Source organism: Symsagittifera roscoffensis, chromosome 4 (genome assembly GCF_963678635.1).
Source record: "Symsagittifera roscoffensis chromosome 4, txSymRosc1.1, whole genome shotgun sequence".
Classification (NCBI taxonomy): domain Eukaryota; kingdom Metazoa; phylum Xenacoelomorpha; order Acoela; family Convolutidae; genus Symsagittifera; species Symsagittifera roscoffensis.
In genome coordinates this window covers 9,507,579-9,528,098 of record NC_087065.1, presented here as the reverse complement: position 1 = coordinate 9,528,098, position 20,520 = coordinate 9,507,579, and the positions used below count along the sequence as shown (strand labels likewise).

The 20,520-nt window shown below is 33.3% G+C and overlaps 1 protein-coding gene across 3 annotated transcripts in view; it reads right to left on the bottom strand.

Moving 5' to 3' along the window:
* Positions 1 to 838: 838 nt before the first annotated feature.
* LOC134844000 (uncharacterized) overlaps positions 839 to 20,520 on the bottom strand; it is a 47,980-nt gene continuing 28,298 nt past the window's right edge. The window contains exons 3-5 of one of the 3 annotated variants that reach the window (XM_063860438.1): positions 2,654 to 2,694; positions 1,466 to 1,595; positions 841 to 1,073 (exon numbers count right to left, since the gene is read on the bottom strand). In XM_063860438.1, coding sequence (XP_063716508.1) covers positions 972 to 1,073; positions 1,466 to 1,595; positions 2,654 to 2,694 — 273 coding nt within the window. In that variant the 3' untranslated portion in view covers positions 841 to 971. Of the gene's footprint in view, positions 1,074 to 1,465; positions 1,596 to 2,653; positions 2,695 to 20,520 lie in introns of all 3 variants that reach the window. The other 2 variants (XM_063860440.1, XM_063860437.1) reach the window with 2 other exon arrangements.

Sequence of the window (20,520 nt, the reverse complement as noted above, 5' to 3'; positions counted from 1 at the left end):
CAATGGCGTTCAACCAGGTTTTCCATTTCCCAAACCCCTATTTCGACTGACATGTGCTGAATTTTGGAAGTCGAAACAAAGTGAACGCGTTTACTGGCTGAACACCTTCTTGGTTGGAATTCCAGAACATTTTTTGGTTATTGTATTTAAAACTTTTATTATATCGCTGAACAAGAGATCTTGATGAATTGCAATAAAAGATGTTTTCTCTTTGGTAAATAAATTATGTTAGGTTTATGTTTGATAATTTGGGGTCAAAAAGTTAGGTTACAATTTCCGAGATGTTTTTTTTTTCAATTCGCTGAAGAAGGTAATATGATTTTTGGCAGAAAAGTAGGCCAAACGAATATATAAACGGATGAAATGGTAATATATAAAACGGTATTTAACTTTGCTAAGCTAATTTTCCTTTTAGTAAAATTAAGTTTGTTACCCTAAATGGCCCATTTCATATAAAGATTGTTATTAGGTTGCCTAGACAAAACAAAAAAACAACCGGTTTTTCTCGATACTGGAACAAAATTTCTAAGGTCGTTCGAATCACGACTGAATTGGTTTTGAAATGATATGTCACTCGTTTTTTCCTGATGATTGTTTGTGGTACCTGATTTTGCTCGATAAAAAAAACTAAAACACACCCGAATACAAAAATCCTTTTCATTTTCAATAGTTGAAACAACATGATTGCGCTAAGTGAGCCGATAAAAATCCAAAAAAAAAATCTGAACAACAAAATCTGAACTACAATCATAAACTGACATTTTAAAAAAATTCTCTAAACTCGATGCCAGTACTCTACGTCAAGTTCACTGACCTAAAATTGTCTATTGCAATGTTTTTCTTCGAAAATAAAATGTTTTTTTTTGTACGAACTAATTTTCAGAGACAAATAAGGAAATTAAATTGATGAGGTTGGCTGAAGGAATTGTCAAAAGAAGTGCATGAGTTTTGCTAGCTGGCCAGAACCGTTTTCACATTCTGTTCACGTAGATAGCCTTTCCCATTTTGGCCAATTCCTGTTTATAGACTTCCATTTCATCTTCTAGAAACTTCTTCAACATGTGTTGACGCACCTGGTAAGAAAAAATAACAAACTACTCCCACTAAACTCATTTCAATAAAACATAAAGTTTATCTTCAATGAGCTCTTGTGCGTTGACAAAGAAGATGAGTCTCTTATCAATATAACTCCAATTTTATTTTGAATGTAAACACTCCTGGGCTGAAGTACGCAGAAGCGATTGAAATAGGGCAAGTTGGGGTAATCAGGGATCTCTGTAACTGTAACTATCCACACCACTCGCTTTTGCAAAATGGGGAGATTCGTTACTAGGTAAAAATTCACTTTTCCATGGCTTTACCATTGAATAATTTCTTTATTGGGGTGGCAATTCGTTACTAGGTACCCTAGGGGGGGATTAGTTTAAGAGATCGGCGAAAAGATGTGGTTGTGTTTTAATGTGACCTGGATGAGTGCTCGTTTGGCCAGGTGGAACTCCTCCTTGACCTTCAGCCTGTCAATCATCGCCTTCTTCTCCATCGCCAGTCCGTCCAGTTGTTCCATCCACGCACTTCTCAACTGCTGTCTCTCGTAACTACACACACACACACAAACTCAAAGTCAACAAGAACAACAACCTACACAAGCAAATGTGTTGTGATCTGAATTTAGATCAATTCTGGGGCGGATTCAAGGGGGTCGACCCCCTCACCAACTAAAGGTTCCCCCCTTTGGTAATATTTTAAGAAATCCATTTTCGACCGACGAACTCTTAAATTTTTCTTAAGATGCCTTTGGCGCCAATTTGTACTAATTTTGAGTGTGTAGCTTCAAAAAGTGCCTTAAAACGGGGTTTTTCTTCGAATACTTGCCATTTGTTTCAATTGGGTCAATCTAAGAAACAGAAATCAATTGGGCATCCACCTCATCCTTTGGTGCCAAAAAAAAGTATTTACATTTTAGAAATTTTTTGAATATGGGTTGAATAACAAAATGTTAGCAGTTATTGCAAAAGTAATAAAAGCTTACCAGAAAATCAGTTTGTAGTCTTCTCTTTTAACTTTGTAATTAGACTATATAAAAGTACACAACCACGACAATAAATTCTGGGAAAAGGTGTTTTTAGTTAAAGAGTTTTTATAATGGCCTAGCTACTGAAAAAATGTCAAAAAACTGTTCGCAATAACTCAAATAACATAATCGCTGTCTCTGGTTATCCACTGCCTGAGAAAACAAACCGAAGCAGTTTTTTTATCGATGTAATAAAAATAGTAGTTTTTAAAAAAGAACGATTTTTTTTCAGCAAAAGCAGGACAGGATGCTATGTGAGATCCGGTTGAGTGATTATACCATTTGGCTTCAGTTCAATTTATTTCACATTTATCTACTGTCAGGTGCTCTTTTTACCAGAGAATTATCTCATTTTGTGATCATTTATTCAACACATCGTCTTATACTCAAAGTAAAAACATCTTGGGAAAAATTAGTCTGCAGATAAATGAGTTATAACAGTGTTTCGCTTTTTACTAAACTTCTACCCAATACTTTAGTATAAAAAGTTTAATGCCCGTTGAAAACAGGCAAAATCAATTATTCGATTTTACATAGAAACTACAATTCATTTTTTAAATAGAAACTATAACTTTGACTAACAGTTTGTTTTCATACTCTCTCGCCGCAATCTCTTCGTCATTCTGAAACAAAATAATTTCGAATTATTCGAAAAGCATTCTGGAACCTGATCTAAACTACATTTTATGATTGGATAAATTAGATATTTTACCAATGTAAAGTATTTAATATTAACCAATCATGATCCATCTAACTAGCAATCCACTTATTTGTAAGTGCTGAAATTACTTGTAATTTCAGCACCAGAGAGATTTGAATTTAACTTAGAAATTAGTTGAACTCTCCCGAGTACTTCAGCAACCGCAATAAACCAGTATACCCTAGATCTATTGAGCCTAGCAGAGACTAGTTAAACAACCTGAGACTAGATAGTATAAGAGTAAGATTAGGATCGGTATTAGACTAAGAAGTTGCACGAATCTATCCGGCCGAAAATAAGATAGCGTGACGAGCAGACGGTGTACCCTATCCAAAATTACTCTATGAGTTATACCCATCGATCATAACTCATCTGGTGCGACCATAAGTCTCGAACAAGACCTTAATAGCTTAGCATTAACCAATAATAGATTAGAATTTAGACAAAACATTTACAAAATGTTATACGACAATAATTTAATCGAAATGTCTCTACGACTCAATAGATCAGAGCCAATATTCCGAACGATAACAGAACTACCCGGAATTGGAAGAAGACCTCGAACCAGAGGCGACATACGACAAAGCAGAAACTTACCATATAGTTATATGATAGTTCGGCAAAAGCCAGAACAAACTTTTGTATTTAGAATACTACTAGCAATGAATTTAGATTTTCATTTGCAAACATAAAATCTTGAAGTCAATCTTCATGATCATTTCAGGCGCTAAACAAAATTATTAATATACAATAACGATTGATAAAAAGATCTGAGATCGTTTTCCAAAATTCTGCTGTAATATACAAAACATGTTTGAAAAATATTTATTGAAAAATCAAAATAAAAATTAGTAGCATGACAATAAATGATTAGTAATTATAAATCATCCTGTTGTTCCAGCTTCATCGCCTAAACATAACAGCAATCATAAGCTCACTAATATCATAAAAATACTAAATCTATTCTTTACACAAATTTAAAACATTTTAAACTTAAATTCACTTAATTTTAAAATCAGATCATCAAGGCTTATCCTTGGATCTTAAATCATTTTCTATTTAATTAAACTTAAAACTTGATCATCAAGGCCTATCCTTGGATCAAAAAGAACAACTTTGTTCTCCCCTACCCACTAAACGAGTGTCTAACGACCTCAAACGTCGATTCACTATCCAACCCTTTCTAAAAACCCAGGACTAATAGAATTTTTTGAACAAAACTAATCATTCAAATTAGGATGAACAGTGAAGAACTTCGGTTATTCATCCTTCACTTGATCCCCCCTCTTACCAGACCCAGGATAAATCTTAGACTTAGTAAGTTTAAAATAGTATCTAACGAACTACTCGCGTTCTAATTATACCTGAACCCTGTGGATCGATTTACTATTCTCCAACCCTGAACACAATCACTACCCTTAAGTAAGATTAAGTAAGTTAACACCTTAGCTTATACTAGCCACGAGAAAGTATAAAATCATTCTTCGGAATCGATATACTTTTCTCCCCAACCCTGAACAAATAGACCCAGGTTAGGCTAACAAAAAAATCGTAAGGACTAACAGTTTAAGCAAATAGAAATCATTTAACAACCTTTTGCATCCGTCATCCTAAACCTTATGTCATTTAAAAACCTAGGAAATAAACAAACAATCGTTTTACACAATTGTGAAATAAATAACAAAAAATACGACCTTGTAATCACACCTCATACACAAACAGTTGGATACATTAGAACAAAACGACAAACATTAAAGAGAAAAATAATAACTAAACAAAGACAAATAACACGAAAAAGATTTTCAAAAAATCGAAACGCATTTTCAGAATCAGAAACCAACAGTTTAGACGAACTTTATAAACTAAAAGAATCAATAGATAAAAATTGCCCAATTCACGATCAATTATATTTCTCTGACTCAGAAACAACTTCAAATTCATCAAAAAGAGGAAAAAGAAGAATAAAAAAGCAGTATAAACACAAACCAGTACATTTATACAATTGGAATCAACCAATTAGACACATTGATAATTACATATTAACAGTCATCGAACGAAAAAATGAGCTCAACGCACACCCCAGGTGAAGAAAGTCCAGATGATGATGATATTTTCCCCTTTATCGTAGATGCAACCACTGATAGAGGACAGCATATATTCTGCAAAAATTTACTCTTAAATTTGTTTGAACCCGGAATCAGTCCATGTAAAACAGAGTTCCCAGATGTAAAAATCAAAAGACAAATTATCGATCACTATCTAAAAGATATATGTAACCTAACACAACAATACGGAATCTACTCCATAGAATTCAGCTCACCAAACCAGAATCACAGTAAATATATAATTCAAACAGACGACCTTGATTTAGAATTCTCAAAAGGATTCTCAGAATATATAAAAAGCATCCAATATCATAACTCACAAAGAGCAAACTCCATATTCACCAATGAAGTTTTTGCGATAATATATAGTTATATCTCGATATTAGAAAACGAAATCCAGATACAAAATGTCTCACCGACAGAAACATCTAAACATATAAGAGTACGACATGAAATCACACTACTCTCTAGTTTTCTAAATATAATTAAAGAAAATTTCACGAAAGATGAAGTTTCACAACATACAAAACACGACTTACAAAAAATCTTGGCATGGTTCATAATAGATTATTTCACACATAATATTGATTTAATTTCACAAGCAAGAAAAAATTTTAGACCCCAAAACTCAAACGATGATACTGCCATCACAGAACAATCAGACTATGTTTGGGACCCCGAATGGTCTCATCCCGCATTCATAAACTTCCCACAATCAATCTCAAGTCAAGCAATAAGTACGATATCTTATGTAAGAGATTATGTACGAGTAATACCATTAACCATTGATGCAACACCATTAAACTATAATACATTTTTACCCGATATGCAAAATAATAGTTTAAACTCTACAGTCATACACAATGAAAACCTCAATGGAACTAAGAATCTTACTCAACAAGATATCCAGACACCATCACACTTCATAAATGAAGAAATCGTACACACAACAACTACACAACAAAGTATTTCACCAATACGTCCAAACTTAACAACACCAAGAAATACAAATTCTTCACAAACACAGGTAACATTACAATCAACCGTTAAACCTTCGGTTGCTCCAAAATATTCACACATGGATTACCAAACATACAGACCCATGACAATACCGCCAAAACACGCAAAACGTTCACTAGAAACAACTTTGCAGACCATAATTATAATTACACACATCCATCAAAAACAAATTATCAACCACAAAAAAATTTTAGTAATTATACAAGATCTCGAAACTGGGATAACCCAATGGCACCACCTAATTCAGTAAATTTCCAAACAAATTTACATCCTCCACAGGATCGTAGTGAAAACTATCCATTTTTTCAACAAAATAAAAATAAAAAACAAACATCTTATCAAATGGATTACTTATCCTCAGATGATGATTTCTTACAACCAGATATATTTACACCCTATAATCAAGAATATCGTGGACAAGGAATACAGAAACCACATACATATCATAGAATTTTTTCTCCACAACCAATAGATACACAAATTCAACAACCAATTCAACAACAAAACCCAATTAATAAATCTTTTCAACCAATTCAGCAACAAAACCCAATGATTGCAAACTCGTACCAACCAGCACAAATGCAAAATGAAATACCACTCCCATATTATCTTCAACAACACGAAATAACAAGAAATCAACTTTCAAATTTTTCTCAAATGCCAAATGCAGCAGAATCATTACAAATGACGATGAATCCATACCTTATGGGTGGATCATCAATAACATCAAATAAACCTTTAATGGTATTCACAGGAACAGACCCTGAATATTCTGTAGAAGACTATTTAAATGCAGTCACAGCAAATTTGATTTTAAATATAGGACCTGAACCAATTAATACGCCACTACATCAAAACTGGATACATCGACGCACAGCGTTAATACAAACAACTCTAGATGGCGCAGCCCAAAAATGGTTTTCAGTATTGCCTATAGAAATAAAATCAAATTGGAAAAGATTTACACAAGAATTTTCAAAAATGTTTGACTCCGAAAGAAACAAACAACAACAAAGAGTTTTATGTAATGAAATTCGCAGATTACCAAACGAAACCATCAAGCAATTAGCAGTACGAATCGAAACACTAGTTCGAAAAGCATATTCATTAAATACACATGACTATAAAAACACAAAGATGACAGAAATCTTAATGATGACCTTAACACCACAATTAAGGAAAATAGCAATAAAAAAGAGAGCATCCCATCCTTCGTCAATTCGAGAACCCGATTTAGATTTTCGAAAACTAGTAGACAAACTAGAACAAGCAGAAATCACAATGAAACTCGAAGAAACGGAAAATCTGAAATTACAATACGTTAACAGAATTGAAACAGCTTCCACAAATATAAACAATATACAGGAATCAGATACAGATCTCGTTGAAAAAATCACTGAAATACTCAATATTTACGAAAAACACCCAAACTTTAAAGGCAAACCATCTTTCAAAAAATGGTGTAATTATTGCCGACGATACGGACATAGTATTTCTGAATGTAGACAAAAACAGCAAGACAATCAAAATAAACCTCAAAAATATAAAGAACCAAATAAATCATTCTATCAATACATGAAAAAAGATCAAAATCTACCGAACAAAACAGTCTACAGCAACAACAGTTCAGGAAAACCACTCCCGAACAATACAAATTATACAAGAAATCAATCACCATATAACTCAAGTTATAGAGGAAGATCACCAGAACGAAGAAACACGCATAATTCATCACAAAATCACTACAATAGACCAAATAGTCGAAATAACTACTCCAGATCACATTCAAATACACAACGATTTGTTTCTAGATCTAATTCCCAATCAAGAAATAATTATTATCCAAACAATCAATCACGAAATTCACCATACAATAGGAATAGAAACTACTCAAATAATCGGAATAGAAGTTATTCAAACAACCGAAACCAGAATTACCCGAACAATCAATCAAGGAATAACTCATATAATAGATCGAACTATAACAGACCAAACAATAATTACCAAAACAGATCGCGAAATAATTCACAAAATCGACACTCAAGTTATAATAATCGTTATAGAAATTATTCCCAATTACCACACCGGAATAATAATAACTATAATAATTCTAATAATCGCCACAGAAGTAGTACACCTAAACATCAAAGACATATTAATCAAGTACAATCTAATCCAGAAACAACATCAGACCCTCCAGGTATTGATGACACAGTAACTGATACGTTACAACTCAACCAAATAAACTGTGGATCATCAGATTCAGAAAGCGATGCAGAAAACACTCTCTCCATCAACATGATAAAAGTCGAAAATGACTATGAACCTGTTATATATGAAGAACTTTTTTCATCACACATATATGAGAATCAATCAGAACTCCTTCACAATTATTATATTGAACCCGTCCATTCCACACCGACGACAAAAAAAACTAATGAAATTAACACTACAAACCAACCCAATGAGAAAGAAAAAACAAAATGCTTGAATACAAATCACATCTATCAAAACATACAAAAAGAACAACCCAAAGAAAAAATTTGGACAATACCATTTCTTTTGGAAAGTCCAAAAAGCAAAGAATTTCAACCACCAGATCTTGAAATTGATTTTTTAATAGATTCAGGAGCAGAATCAAATATAATAAACATTCCCACATGGAATGAAATAAAAACCTTACACCCAAAGCTAACACCTCTTGAAACCTCCAGCAAACTAGCAACAGCACAAGGATCAACATTAATAAACTACGGAAAAATTCAATTATTTCTTCTCCCCACAAGAACAATGGAGCAAAACAAAATTTTAACCAAACCATTTAAACAAATATTCCATATCACTGATATTAAACATAATATCATTGGAATACCATTTATCTCTAAATATATACCAACAATCAACATCTTGAATAGTAAAATATTAATCAAAGATAAATATACAAAAACAAAAGACACATCCCTAACATTTTTTCAAAGATTAAATAAACAACCACCATTTTTTTCAAAATTTTACCCAATATATAACCAACAAAGAAAACACTTGAAACCACTATCAGGAAACATCTATAATTTTTCAATCAAACAAGTTCACCAATATGATAAAAAACAAAACAAACAAAAATTTTATATGTCAGATTTTGAATTCAAACCTATTCATAAGTTTTTCAAAATCACAATCTCATCAATAAAATATTTGAAAAACTCGAATTCAGATATTATTTCCTTACATGTATACAACAATACACCTTACCAAGTAACATTACCTTTAGGACTTTTAGGCTATTGCGAAACCAACGCTACAATATTACCAATACACGAAAAAGCATATCGTGTAAAAAATATACTCCAATTACTAGATATTTGCCAATCCACAATCCTTAATGAAGAATTATCTATAAATAATATAATAAGTAACGAAAACAAAAATACGGATTATTTCACAAAAACCCCATATTTCAAACCTACATTCAACATAAGTAACTACACAGAGAATCAACAGAAATTTTTAACAATGTTTAATTTCCAACATTCACAAATAACACAAGACGAATTTGAAAAACTAGCAAAACAGCTAATTAAATATTCATCAGTCTATGCAACATCCAAATTTGATGTTGGCAAAATCAGCTCATCACTACATCTCCCATTAAAACCAGACGCAGTTTTCAAAAAACAAAGAGCAAGTAAAGTACCAATTCACTTACACGATAAAGTGAACAGATTACTCGACATTTTAGAACAATACAACATTATATCACCAGTAAACAAAGAGGAACAACCAAAAGGCAACACATTTATCAACCCTGTTATCATTCTAGCCAAAGGAGAATCATTAAAAATTGTTCTCGATGCTAGATACCTCAACTCACTCATAGATGAATCAAAGTGTAATTGGCCCATTGAACCAATACAAGTTATTTTAACAAAAATAAACGGAAAATACTTTACCACCGCCGATATGAATAGTGCATATAATCAAATGCCATTAGATGAACAATCACGACGCTTAACACAATTTGTTATTGGAAATCAACAATACGAATTCAACCGCTTATTCTATGGAATATCCATAGGACCAGCAGCATTTTCAGCTTTTATGAGCAAAATTTTTCGACCACTAATACTCAAGAAAAACGCAATCACCTATTTAGACGATGTTTTTATGCAATCACAAACAAAAGAGGAAATGTTCAATGTTTTAGAACAATATCACCAAATACTTCAGAACGAAAATCTGAAGGCCGCCCCCGATAAATCACACTTCTTTTTGACAAAAGTTAAATTCTTAGGGCATAATATAGAAAGAAAAACAATCACTCCATTGAAATCACGTATAGACGCTATTCAAAAACTCCAACCACCAACAAATAAAAAGAAAATCCAAGAATTCCTTGGAATGTTAAACTTTTTAAGCAAATATGTTTATAAAATGCAATTATATCTACGACCATTCTATAACATACTTAGACAACAAAATAATTTTGAATGGAATATAGAACATCAAGCACGATTTGAAGAAATTAAAAAACTTCTAACTGAACAAATTTCAAACACAATTCCAGATTCAAATCAACCATTTTATGCAATGTGCGATGCTTCGAACTTTGGCATCGGCGCAGCATTATTACAATCACATAATAGTACAAATAAAATGAACCTCATATCAGCAAATTCTCGATTATTCACTCAAGCAGAACTAAGACTCTCAACTCTAATGAGAGAATGTACAGCCATAATATATACACTAACAGAATATGAATTTCTGATACTTGGATCAAAACATCCCACAGTTCTATTCACAGACCATAAACCAATCATCTTTCTTTTTACACAAAAACCTAATCCAAACCACCGAGTTTATAGATTTCAACTCATTTTAATGAAATTCCCAAACTTACATATAGTTTGGACCGCAGGAAAAAATCTTGCATTACCAGACACCTTAAGTCGAAATACGCCACCTGAATTACTTACACGAAAAACCACAGTTGAAATACCCAAAAACATAAAATTCTACCTTGCAGAAAATGAAACATCACCCCGATTGGAATGCAAATATGCAGTAAAAACTGACGTTGAACAATCACAAATAAATAATTTACAACATTTCCCACTTTATTTAGATTTTCAAAATAATCACTATGAAGTTGATCTACTTGGAACATCAACTTTTAAACCAATCCCATATTCACAATGGATAAAAAACAACACCCAACAAAAAAGAATAAAACAACACCCGCCTAAAAAAGACCATTTTCCACTAATTGAAAAAGAAAATCTGACTGATAAAATAAACTTATCAGGACCACAAACAAACGATTCAAAACACACAATAAATCAAGTTTTTGACCTCCATGACCCACTTGACACAATACCCTTATCTAAATTAGAAATCGAAAACATTTTTCTCCCCCCAACAGAAACAATTACAATTTCAACACTGAAACAATATCAAAACCTTGACCCAGTAATTCGACAACTGAAATCATGGCACAAATATAAAACTAAACCTATCAAAGCAGATTCAACTATTCTAGGAAACAAACACTCCTCCGATATTTTCGAAAATTCAACAATACAACAATTAACGAAAACACAGACCTTCTAGAATACAAACTAAATGAATCTACAGCCCCCTGTCTCCCTTTAAGTATGATTCTTATAGCTTTTAATATTTCACATACACAAAATATTAAAGGACACTCTGGATCAGAAAAAACATATTCAAATTTTATACAAAACTTTTATTTCCCAAATGCACCAATTTGGATAAAAGTACTATGCAATGACTGTATAGTATGTCAACTAAATAAACCTTACCCAAATCAAAAACAAATAGCACAAAAACAAGATTTTAAAGGACAAAGTTTGTACTTTAATCATCGTATCTCATTTGATACCAAAGGACCACTTTCACCCTCATCCGACGGAAACTCCTACATTATGGTAATTGTTGACGCATTTACACATTATGTAGCACTTAACCCAGTACCACATTGTAACGCTTATTACGCTTACACAACACTCTATGAACACTGGATAGCAAAATTCGGACTACCAGAAATTTTAGTTACAGACAATGGTACAGAATTTCTTAAATAATGAAATCATCACACTATGTCATTTATATAACATTAAACACAAACCACGTACATCTCACGCACCTTGGACAAACGGCTTAGTCGAAGGTATGAACCGTTCATTACAAGAATATCTCAGATGTATCATCAATGGAAATGATACAAGATATACCGAATGGTCAGCAGATGTAAAACTATTTCCCTTAGTATATAATTCACAAATCACGACAACTTTAGGAATGTCACCATATGAAATGGTTTTTAACCAAAAGCCACGCAAACCAATAATGTTTACAGCAAACTCTCATAAAAACGCACAAGGTTATTGTCAACCAAATAAAGACTCAATTTGTTATAACCTACCATTACATACACACGATGAAGATCATTTTCATCACCCACAAATTCTTAAATTAGCCTCCGGTACACACACCGAATGGATTTTAAACAGAGATAAAAAACACAATGAAATTTACCAAATGGTAACAAAAAAGTTGTTACAAAGGCAAAATATTAATGAACAAATAAATTCACGCTTTACACCAGCCTCCGATTTAAAAATTGGAACATTTGTTTTAATACCCAATTTTAATACTCAAAAAGGAATTTCAAAAAAGTTACAACCCCTTTGTAAAGGACCATACCAAATAATTGCAAAACCCACTGATGTCACATATAAAATCACCGAACCAGATAAAAAAGAAATCGTTCAACACCGAAATAACCTATTACCTTATTATCCAAAAGAATACGCACTCCGCGAACTAACTCAATTATATTCTTTTACAGGTTTAAAAGTTATTCAAAATAACCCACATACGGACAACATAACAAAGGAACAAAATGATATTCACCTCGGAAATCAAAATACAAAATCAAACACCACAAAAAACAATACAAAAAATCTCGATCAAAATACATCTCAAAAAGAAAGAAAAAATAGAAAAATGACAGAACAAATAATACCCCAAAAACAAATCGACAAATCAGAACATAGAGAGTCTTCACGACTTAGAAATCAACCACGTAAAAATTATAAAGTATTCATCCCACAATCTAAAATATTAAAGAAAGTTGAATTTCAAAAACAACCTTAAATTCTACATTTAAAAATCTTTGCACCTCTGAAACATTTCACACTTTCATTTTTCAAGATAACATGCTGATAAACACGCAGCGATTCTAGTTCAAAATTAGCCAATAGGATTCATCCAATCCGTCACCTTCTATAACTTTAACACAAACCAACTAGACGAAAAATATTAAACTCCAGGCATATCTATAACTATAACTCTACGACCTCCAGGTCAAAAATAAGCAAACCACTCCAACTTGACAACTAAAATAAATATCACCATAATATCATAACCCTCCCTTATCTAATAAACCAAAGATCAACAATATTTCCCCAACTCAGCCCTCAAATACCCCCCAAACAAATATGTTAAATTAGCCTAAAGTAAAAGAACGACCATTTTATTTAGCCTAAAGTATAAAAATCTCAAAAATACCCCAGATCATTTGACAAATGAAAATAAAGACAAAGAAGACCTCCCGATCACCATAAAAATTGCCCCAAACAATTTTTTACAAAACTCAACCCACTTGTCAAAAAACTAATAAATAATCCGACCACACTTGAAAATTGCCCCAAACAACAAAAAATATTCGATCACGAAGCCATTTCTTAAATGCTCTTCTATCAAACAGTCACTAAAATTATCACAAACCTCAAACAATTTTTTACGATACTTGAAACTTTCATAATATTTCTTTTTGATATCCTTGAATCTTTTCTAATACTCTTAATCATTTTTTGTAATATTTTTTTAATTTTCTACACTATATTCGAACTATTTCTCCAACTTTCAAAAACCCTTGATTATATCCACAGGTACGATTTATAAAATTGTCTAAATGATACGAACTATTTTCAGTAGAACTGATATTTTTCTACTATTTGTAATTTTCATAACATTTCTATCATCCCTCATTTTGACTATATGCAAATGTATAAAGAAAGCAATCATCACATTCGCTCTAGCAACAATCCTCCTAATTCTTTTCTTAGAAGAATACTTTAATAAACATTAACTTTTTCACTAATAGAATAGACCAAAAAGCTATCAAAAATTGCTACCCAAAAGTCACCAAGTCAGTCTTCACCGACATCATCCCAAGATAACCCAACAACACCTTCAACTACCAATAATCCTCAAACATCTACACGAATTTCCTTTCAAGATAACCCATACACTTTTGAAGAACGACACGCTCGTTTATCAGAACCACTAGAACCAGTTCAACGACAAGCACCTCTAAGCAAACCAACATCTAACTTATACCCAACACTACCACAAGAATTAAGTAGAATAAGAAATCCTAGTCAAAACCAAAATACAGTCGAAATAAATAGACAAATTATACATCCTCGACGGAACAGGAATTTTCTAACTCCCCGAGTTCATTTTGATATACCTCAATCCCCATCACAAAACACTCCAGAAAACCCCATTGGTATATTACCAGAAACCCCTACGCTTCTTTCACAACGTAGCACCTCAAGCCTACCATCAGATTACTTAGGTTCAACACCAACATCTGAACAAATACGTGAAAATCCCTTTAACCCCCCAAACCAGGCATCACGACTACCATATTGGACAACACATTCATTTACACAAGGTGAATTAAATTTAGTCAATGATCCAATAGATATTTCTACGGATACAACAACATCCTCATCACTACCAGAAACATTATCACTACCATCAACACCATCAATAAGCCAGATTTCACCACCACCTTTTAACTTAAATTTTCCAAATAATCTCGACGCAAGATATCGAGAACAATCATCAACAAATATCCCTTTAAGACTAGATTGGAATACATTTACAGCCCCTCCACCATTATTTGGACAACATCTAGAAAGTAATCGCCTCCACAACTGGGCACTTAATAGATTACAATACCGACAAGACATTCACGACGATATCCGTGATCACAATATCCAAATACTCCAACAAAACAGTTTACAATTAAAGTTTGAAATCACAGTTAAATTAAACAACATTACTCAACATCCCTACCCATTAAACCCACCAAACATAACAGCTCAATCACTACCACCACCATTTATAACCACTGAAGTAATATATAAATACGACAGATATACCAAAAAAACAATTGGTTACATCACATTTTATAACCCATACTCAGGATTATCATACACATGTATATTCTAAAATTATTAATTTTTCTCCAACCCCTTTTTCTAGTAATCTCAAATCAAAACATAAACCCTTCTCCCCGCACAGGACCCCAAGATTTATTAGTAACACATTACGATTGTGAAGAAAACGAACAAAAAACACTACACAAGTATGCAATAAATCAAGTATCACAGTGCGAAACAGAACCCCAAGCCATAGAAACTACAAATGTCATAGCAACACTTTATTCAAAAGCCCGAGCAACTACAGTTATAGGATATAAATTCACAGCAACATTTTCTGAAAAGAAAGTACATTGTTCACAAGTCTCAAACGGAAATAAAAACCGACTTGACCATGAATCATTCTACCAGAGTAATATAGAACGACTTTTACATCTCAATCCCGAAGATTGTAAAAACGAGTTACTCCGACTAAACATCACAAAAAATAAAAACACAGATAGAAATTTAGTATATTTCCAAGTTTTTTCAGATTCTGTACATCAAGCAGAACTTGAAAGATATCAAGGACATATAAAATTAGATGAAAAATACCCATACAACGGCGCACACGGACGATTAACCTATGACATGCACGATAAACACTGGATACCACACATTGGTATAAATGACCCATCAAACTGCAAAGCAGACACAAAAAATAAAGGATACCAAGAAATAATGTTTTTCGATTGGAAAATACAACTCGAAAAAATACAACTCACACGAGATTTATCAGACAACACAATGATTTATCAAGGAATTAGATTACCTTGTAAAAACGACCAAGGTTATTGCGACCCTACAACCAGAACACAAGCAACAATTGTTTGGTTCCCCGAAGACACATGTACAACATTTCAAGTAGCAAAAATACACGCTCGTATGATAAAATTTCACGAAAAATATTTTATACAATCAATACCATATGAAAAAGTAAATCCATTACGAAAAATAAGTTCTAATTTTCGAAACATTCATAATATAGAAAATAAATTAACACGTTTTCAAATATATCAAGAAACAGAACTTGCATGTAAATACAGAAACCCACTTCACAAAACACAATACTCTGAAATATTAGTTGAATACGAAAATGGATTCGACATGACCACTGGAAAAATAAAAGTCGACCCATACGCCACAAGTCATCCCCTAAACGAAGGAACATCATATATACCAGTTAATTTTCAAAAGAATACAGGTCAACCTGGTGGACATTTAAAACCCCAAAACGATCAAAGCACACGTTTACAAGAACTATCACTAATGAATAGTACATATTTTGGTAATATCCACTATGATATTCACTTAGATATGAAACTAGACTACACGATTAGCCGAATTTTTCAAGAAATGTCACTCTCCGAATTAGAAACATTACACCAACTATGCGAATATTACAATCACTTGCACTAGCAGTATTAAAAATACCCTACGCAGGATATTTACTATCAGAAAATAGATCAAATTTTTTAGACTATGAAGGAAACATCTTATGGTTTTATACTTGTACTAAAAAAGTATCACCACTATACGTTTTTGAAGATAAACGATGTTATAAAAGAATCCCTATCTTTTATAAGAATAAAGTACATTTCGTTGACACACTTTCACGAAGAACCTATTTCTGGGATACCGCAGTTCCATGTGGATCAGAAAATAGCCACAACGTAGTACAACTAAACCCTGATGAAGATAAATATTACCTTCTCACCCCATATCCCACATTAATGCAAAAAATTTTCACCAGAAAGCATTCGCGCTATCGCTCGAAACCCAAATATAGACTTACAATCAATAGGAATATACTCAAAATCAGATATTCAACATCACATTAGAACACAACAATTCCAGGAATTATTAACACAAATGGACACAATACAAAGACAATCAATTGACCAAAACTTACGCAAACTTGCCGAAACCGCAGGATTTGCAGACATCTATACGCAAGACTATAGCGGATATTTTAAAGACATTAAAGATTATATATATCTAAACGGTGAAAAATACCGTCCCCAAGATATATCACCTATCAATATTTTTAGCTTTGTTACACTCAAGAATGAAATTCTTGATTTTCTAGGATGGCCCTACTACATCTTAGAAAAACTAACTATTTTATACGCAATGTTTAACTTTATTGGATTTCTTTTTTCACTCTTAAAAGGAATCTATAACACATGTGCTATACACACACAAGTCAATAGACAAGCAAGTGTAGCACGCATACTATTTGCAGGATTTTTTGGAATATTTTCTACATCTATAAACAAAATTCTTTTAGACGCACAAATAAAAGAATATAACACAAAAATAGCAACAAGACAGAACACATACGACGAAGAACATAACAATGCAGACACAACACCAACAGCACCACAGTTACCACCCCTACCACATAACCATCCATTATCCCTAATCCCACGTAATTTTCGAAATTTAGCCATAACACATAATAATTTTAGACCAACCATATCACAAAGTCCCATCCAACATATAATGCCACACCACTCACAAGATGAAAATACTTATGAACAAATTATAGAACAACCCCATACCACCGCTTTTCAGTCTCAAAATAATAATTTTTTTAGCCCACGATGAGCCGACAACTTGGATCCCTACACCGATCAAATTCCCACCCAACCAACCTCACCACTCCAATCCCAATAATACCACTTTTTGCTTTTCCGCCACCCGATTTCCCATCCAGTAATGTAACATCCGGCATGAATTCCGATACTAATTCACACATCTCAGTTTTATACTCCATCTCACAACTCAATAACCCAAATATTGAAACCCCCGATGAAATTGCCGACTCTGAACCATCTCCATCAAATAATTTTCACACCAATCCCTTAAATTTTTCCCAACCCCCTTTTCAACCCATACTACCAAATAACCCTGACCCAACCAATTCTACACCCTCTTATGCTTCCCAAGTCACTCCAACCTACTCCTCACTTCACTCAAACCAATCATCTCATTCTTCAGACACCCCCCGAATCTCCCCAGAACTAGATAATTTCATTACCCTACAACAACAATCCTATCACCTTGACACCCCAACCATAAACCAAATCTCATCCACAATAGATTCATCCAACCCTCCTACCCCTACACCCTCTTCAATTTATACTGATTCATTAGCACCATCATCCACAACTACTGTATCTTCACTCAGCACTAATAGAGCTTACCGCACTTTTAAAAGGAAGTTCCCCAACCATCCTTTCCCAGCGAAACCAGGAACAGCCCGTGAATATATCAACCATCCACAACACACTAACACAAAAGAATTTTTAGCTATCACCTTACCCTCATTTCCACAATACACCTTAAACACCCCTCATGACACTAACGAGACACGTAACTTTGTAGACGAATACGTTTTAATGCCTACCCTTCCTTGGACCTCATATTATCATTTTACAAATCCCCTTTGCTTACCTTTATCTAACACTCATATCGATATAGAACGAAATAAGGACATGCTATATCGACTCACTACACCACTAACACCTAGACAATTTACTTACATTGGATACAAAAAATCACTAAAAACACACACTGCACCCCGAGCTAATGAATATACACTAGAATATTACGATCATAACATCATCAGAACTAACCAAGATCAATTCTTAGACGACGATCGCTTCGCTAACCCACAAATCACCGAGAAATTTTTCATTAAAACACCATATGTATTTACACTAAATATCTTCGATCGCAAGTTTGACCACATTATCTCAGAAGCACTAACAGACACGCAAGCCTACGAAAGTTTTAAAGAACGCTTCCAAATATTTTCACTAACCTTTCGTTTCCTTGCACCACATGAAAGAGATTTGCACTGCTCACACGATATTATGTTGCGCACTAAACAAACACACACATATACTTATTATCGTTTCATCCAAAATCACTTTGACTTACACACTCCCTCCAGACAACCACACCATCGTTTTCAATTCATCAATTCCAAATACACCTCACCATTCTTTCTTAACTTCACATATTGCATAAAAGATACTAACCTTCATGGTATTCTTCGAAATTATGATCCCATAACCCAAATGTATATCTTTTGTCCCATCACCAAGACCTTCAACGCAGAAGAATCCCGACCCTTCCTCATCCCACACGAGTTTGTACAACCTATAGAAATCCCCATTTTAGAATTCATCCATAACACTAAATTCAACCACAAATTATATAATCTAATCCAAAACACACCTTATGAATTTGCAGTTGGCACTGAAGAACTAACCACCATTAAGGCACTTCAATTGCTTTGGCCACTGCTTCAAACTAAAAATATCATCCGCATATTAGCCAAACTACTAACAACTTCAGATCTCATCCACGACATTTTCCCCCACGGTTTCTTCCCCGACGACTAACAGGTAAGTATGAATTATACATATTACTAATTAATTCAAACATTAGAAACTCACCATTCTTTATCCATGTTTTCTTTAGAATTTTAGCCTTCATCCTAGATCATCTGAAAAATTCACAAAAGAAAAATAAAAAATAGCAAACTTCTTCAAAACTGTTTAAGACCCTATTAAATTTTTGCACCAACAATTAAATAAATATAATACCAATGCAGTAAATTAATTTATAAATTTTTCCCCCACCAGCAGTAAATCTAATAATGATGAAAATTTGTAACTTAATTTCCCCCAACAACTAGCAGTAAAATTAAAATTCTATGTAGTAAATTCATAAGAAGCAAAAGCAGTACTAACCTTTTGATATTTTCATTCACTTGCATAAAAATTCTATCCAAACTCGCACAGCTCGCCCACGAAGAATTGTTTAAAGTAATGAATTTCAGTTCCAAGCTTTCACACTCGATAACTCTAACACAAGATAACATATTTCAAACTTTACTTTAACCCGGTTGGAAAGGAATTATATACTAAACAAAACTAACCAATGCAGCTTACTAAACACCACAACACATAGCATAACAGCATGACATAGAAAAGGAAACCAACGGTACCCAAACCGGATTAACCCAGTTTAAAACTGGATAATTTATTCTTTTGAAGACTATTATAAAGTCTAAGAAAGAAATAATAAAACACAAAAAAGTCGAAAGACAAACCCATACCACAAACAATTTGATTTTTGAAAAAAGGACACAACCAACAAAACATAAGAAAAACCACAACAAACCCAACATAAAACGTTGTCACATAACAGGACCTCTCACAAAAACCGCATGCAATCATACTCCCACTCCTGGCCTAACCCACCAGGAAGGACGTCCTGAGCATGCTCTATAGCCGGCCTAACCCACCG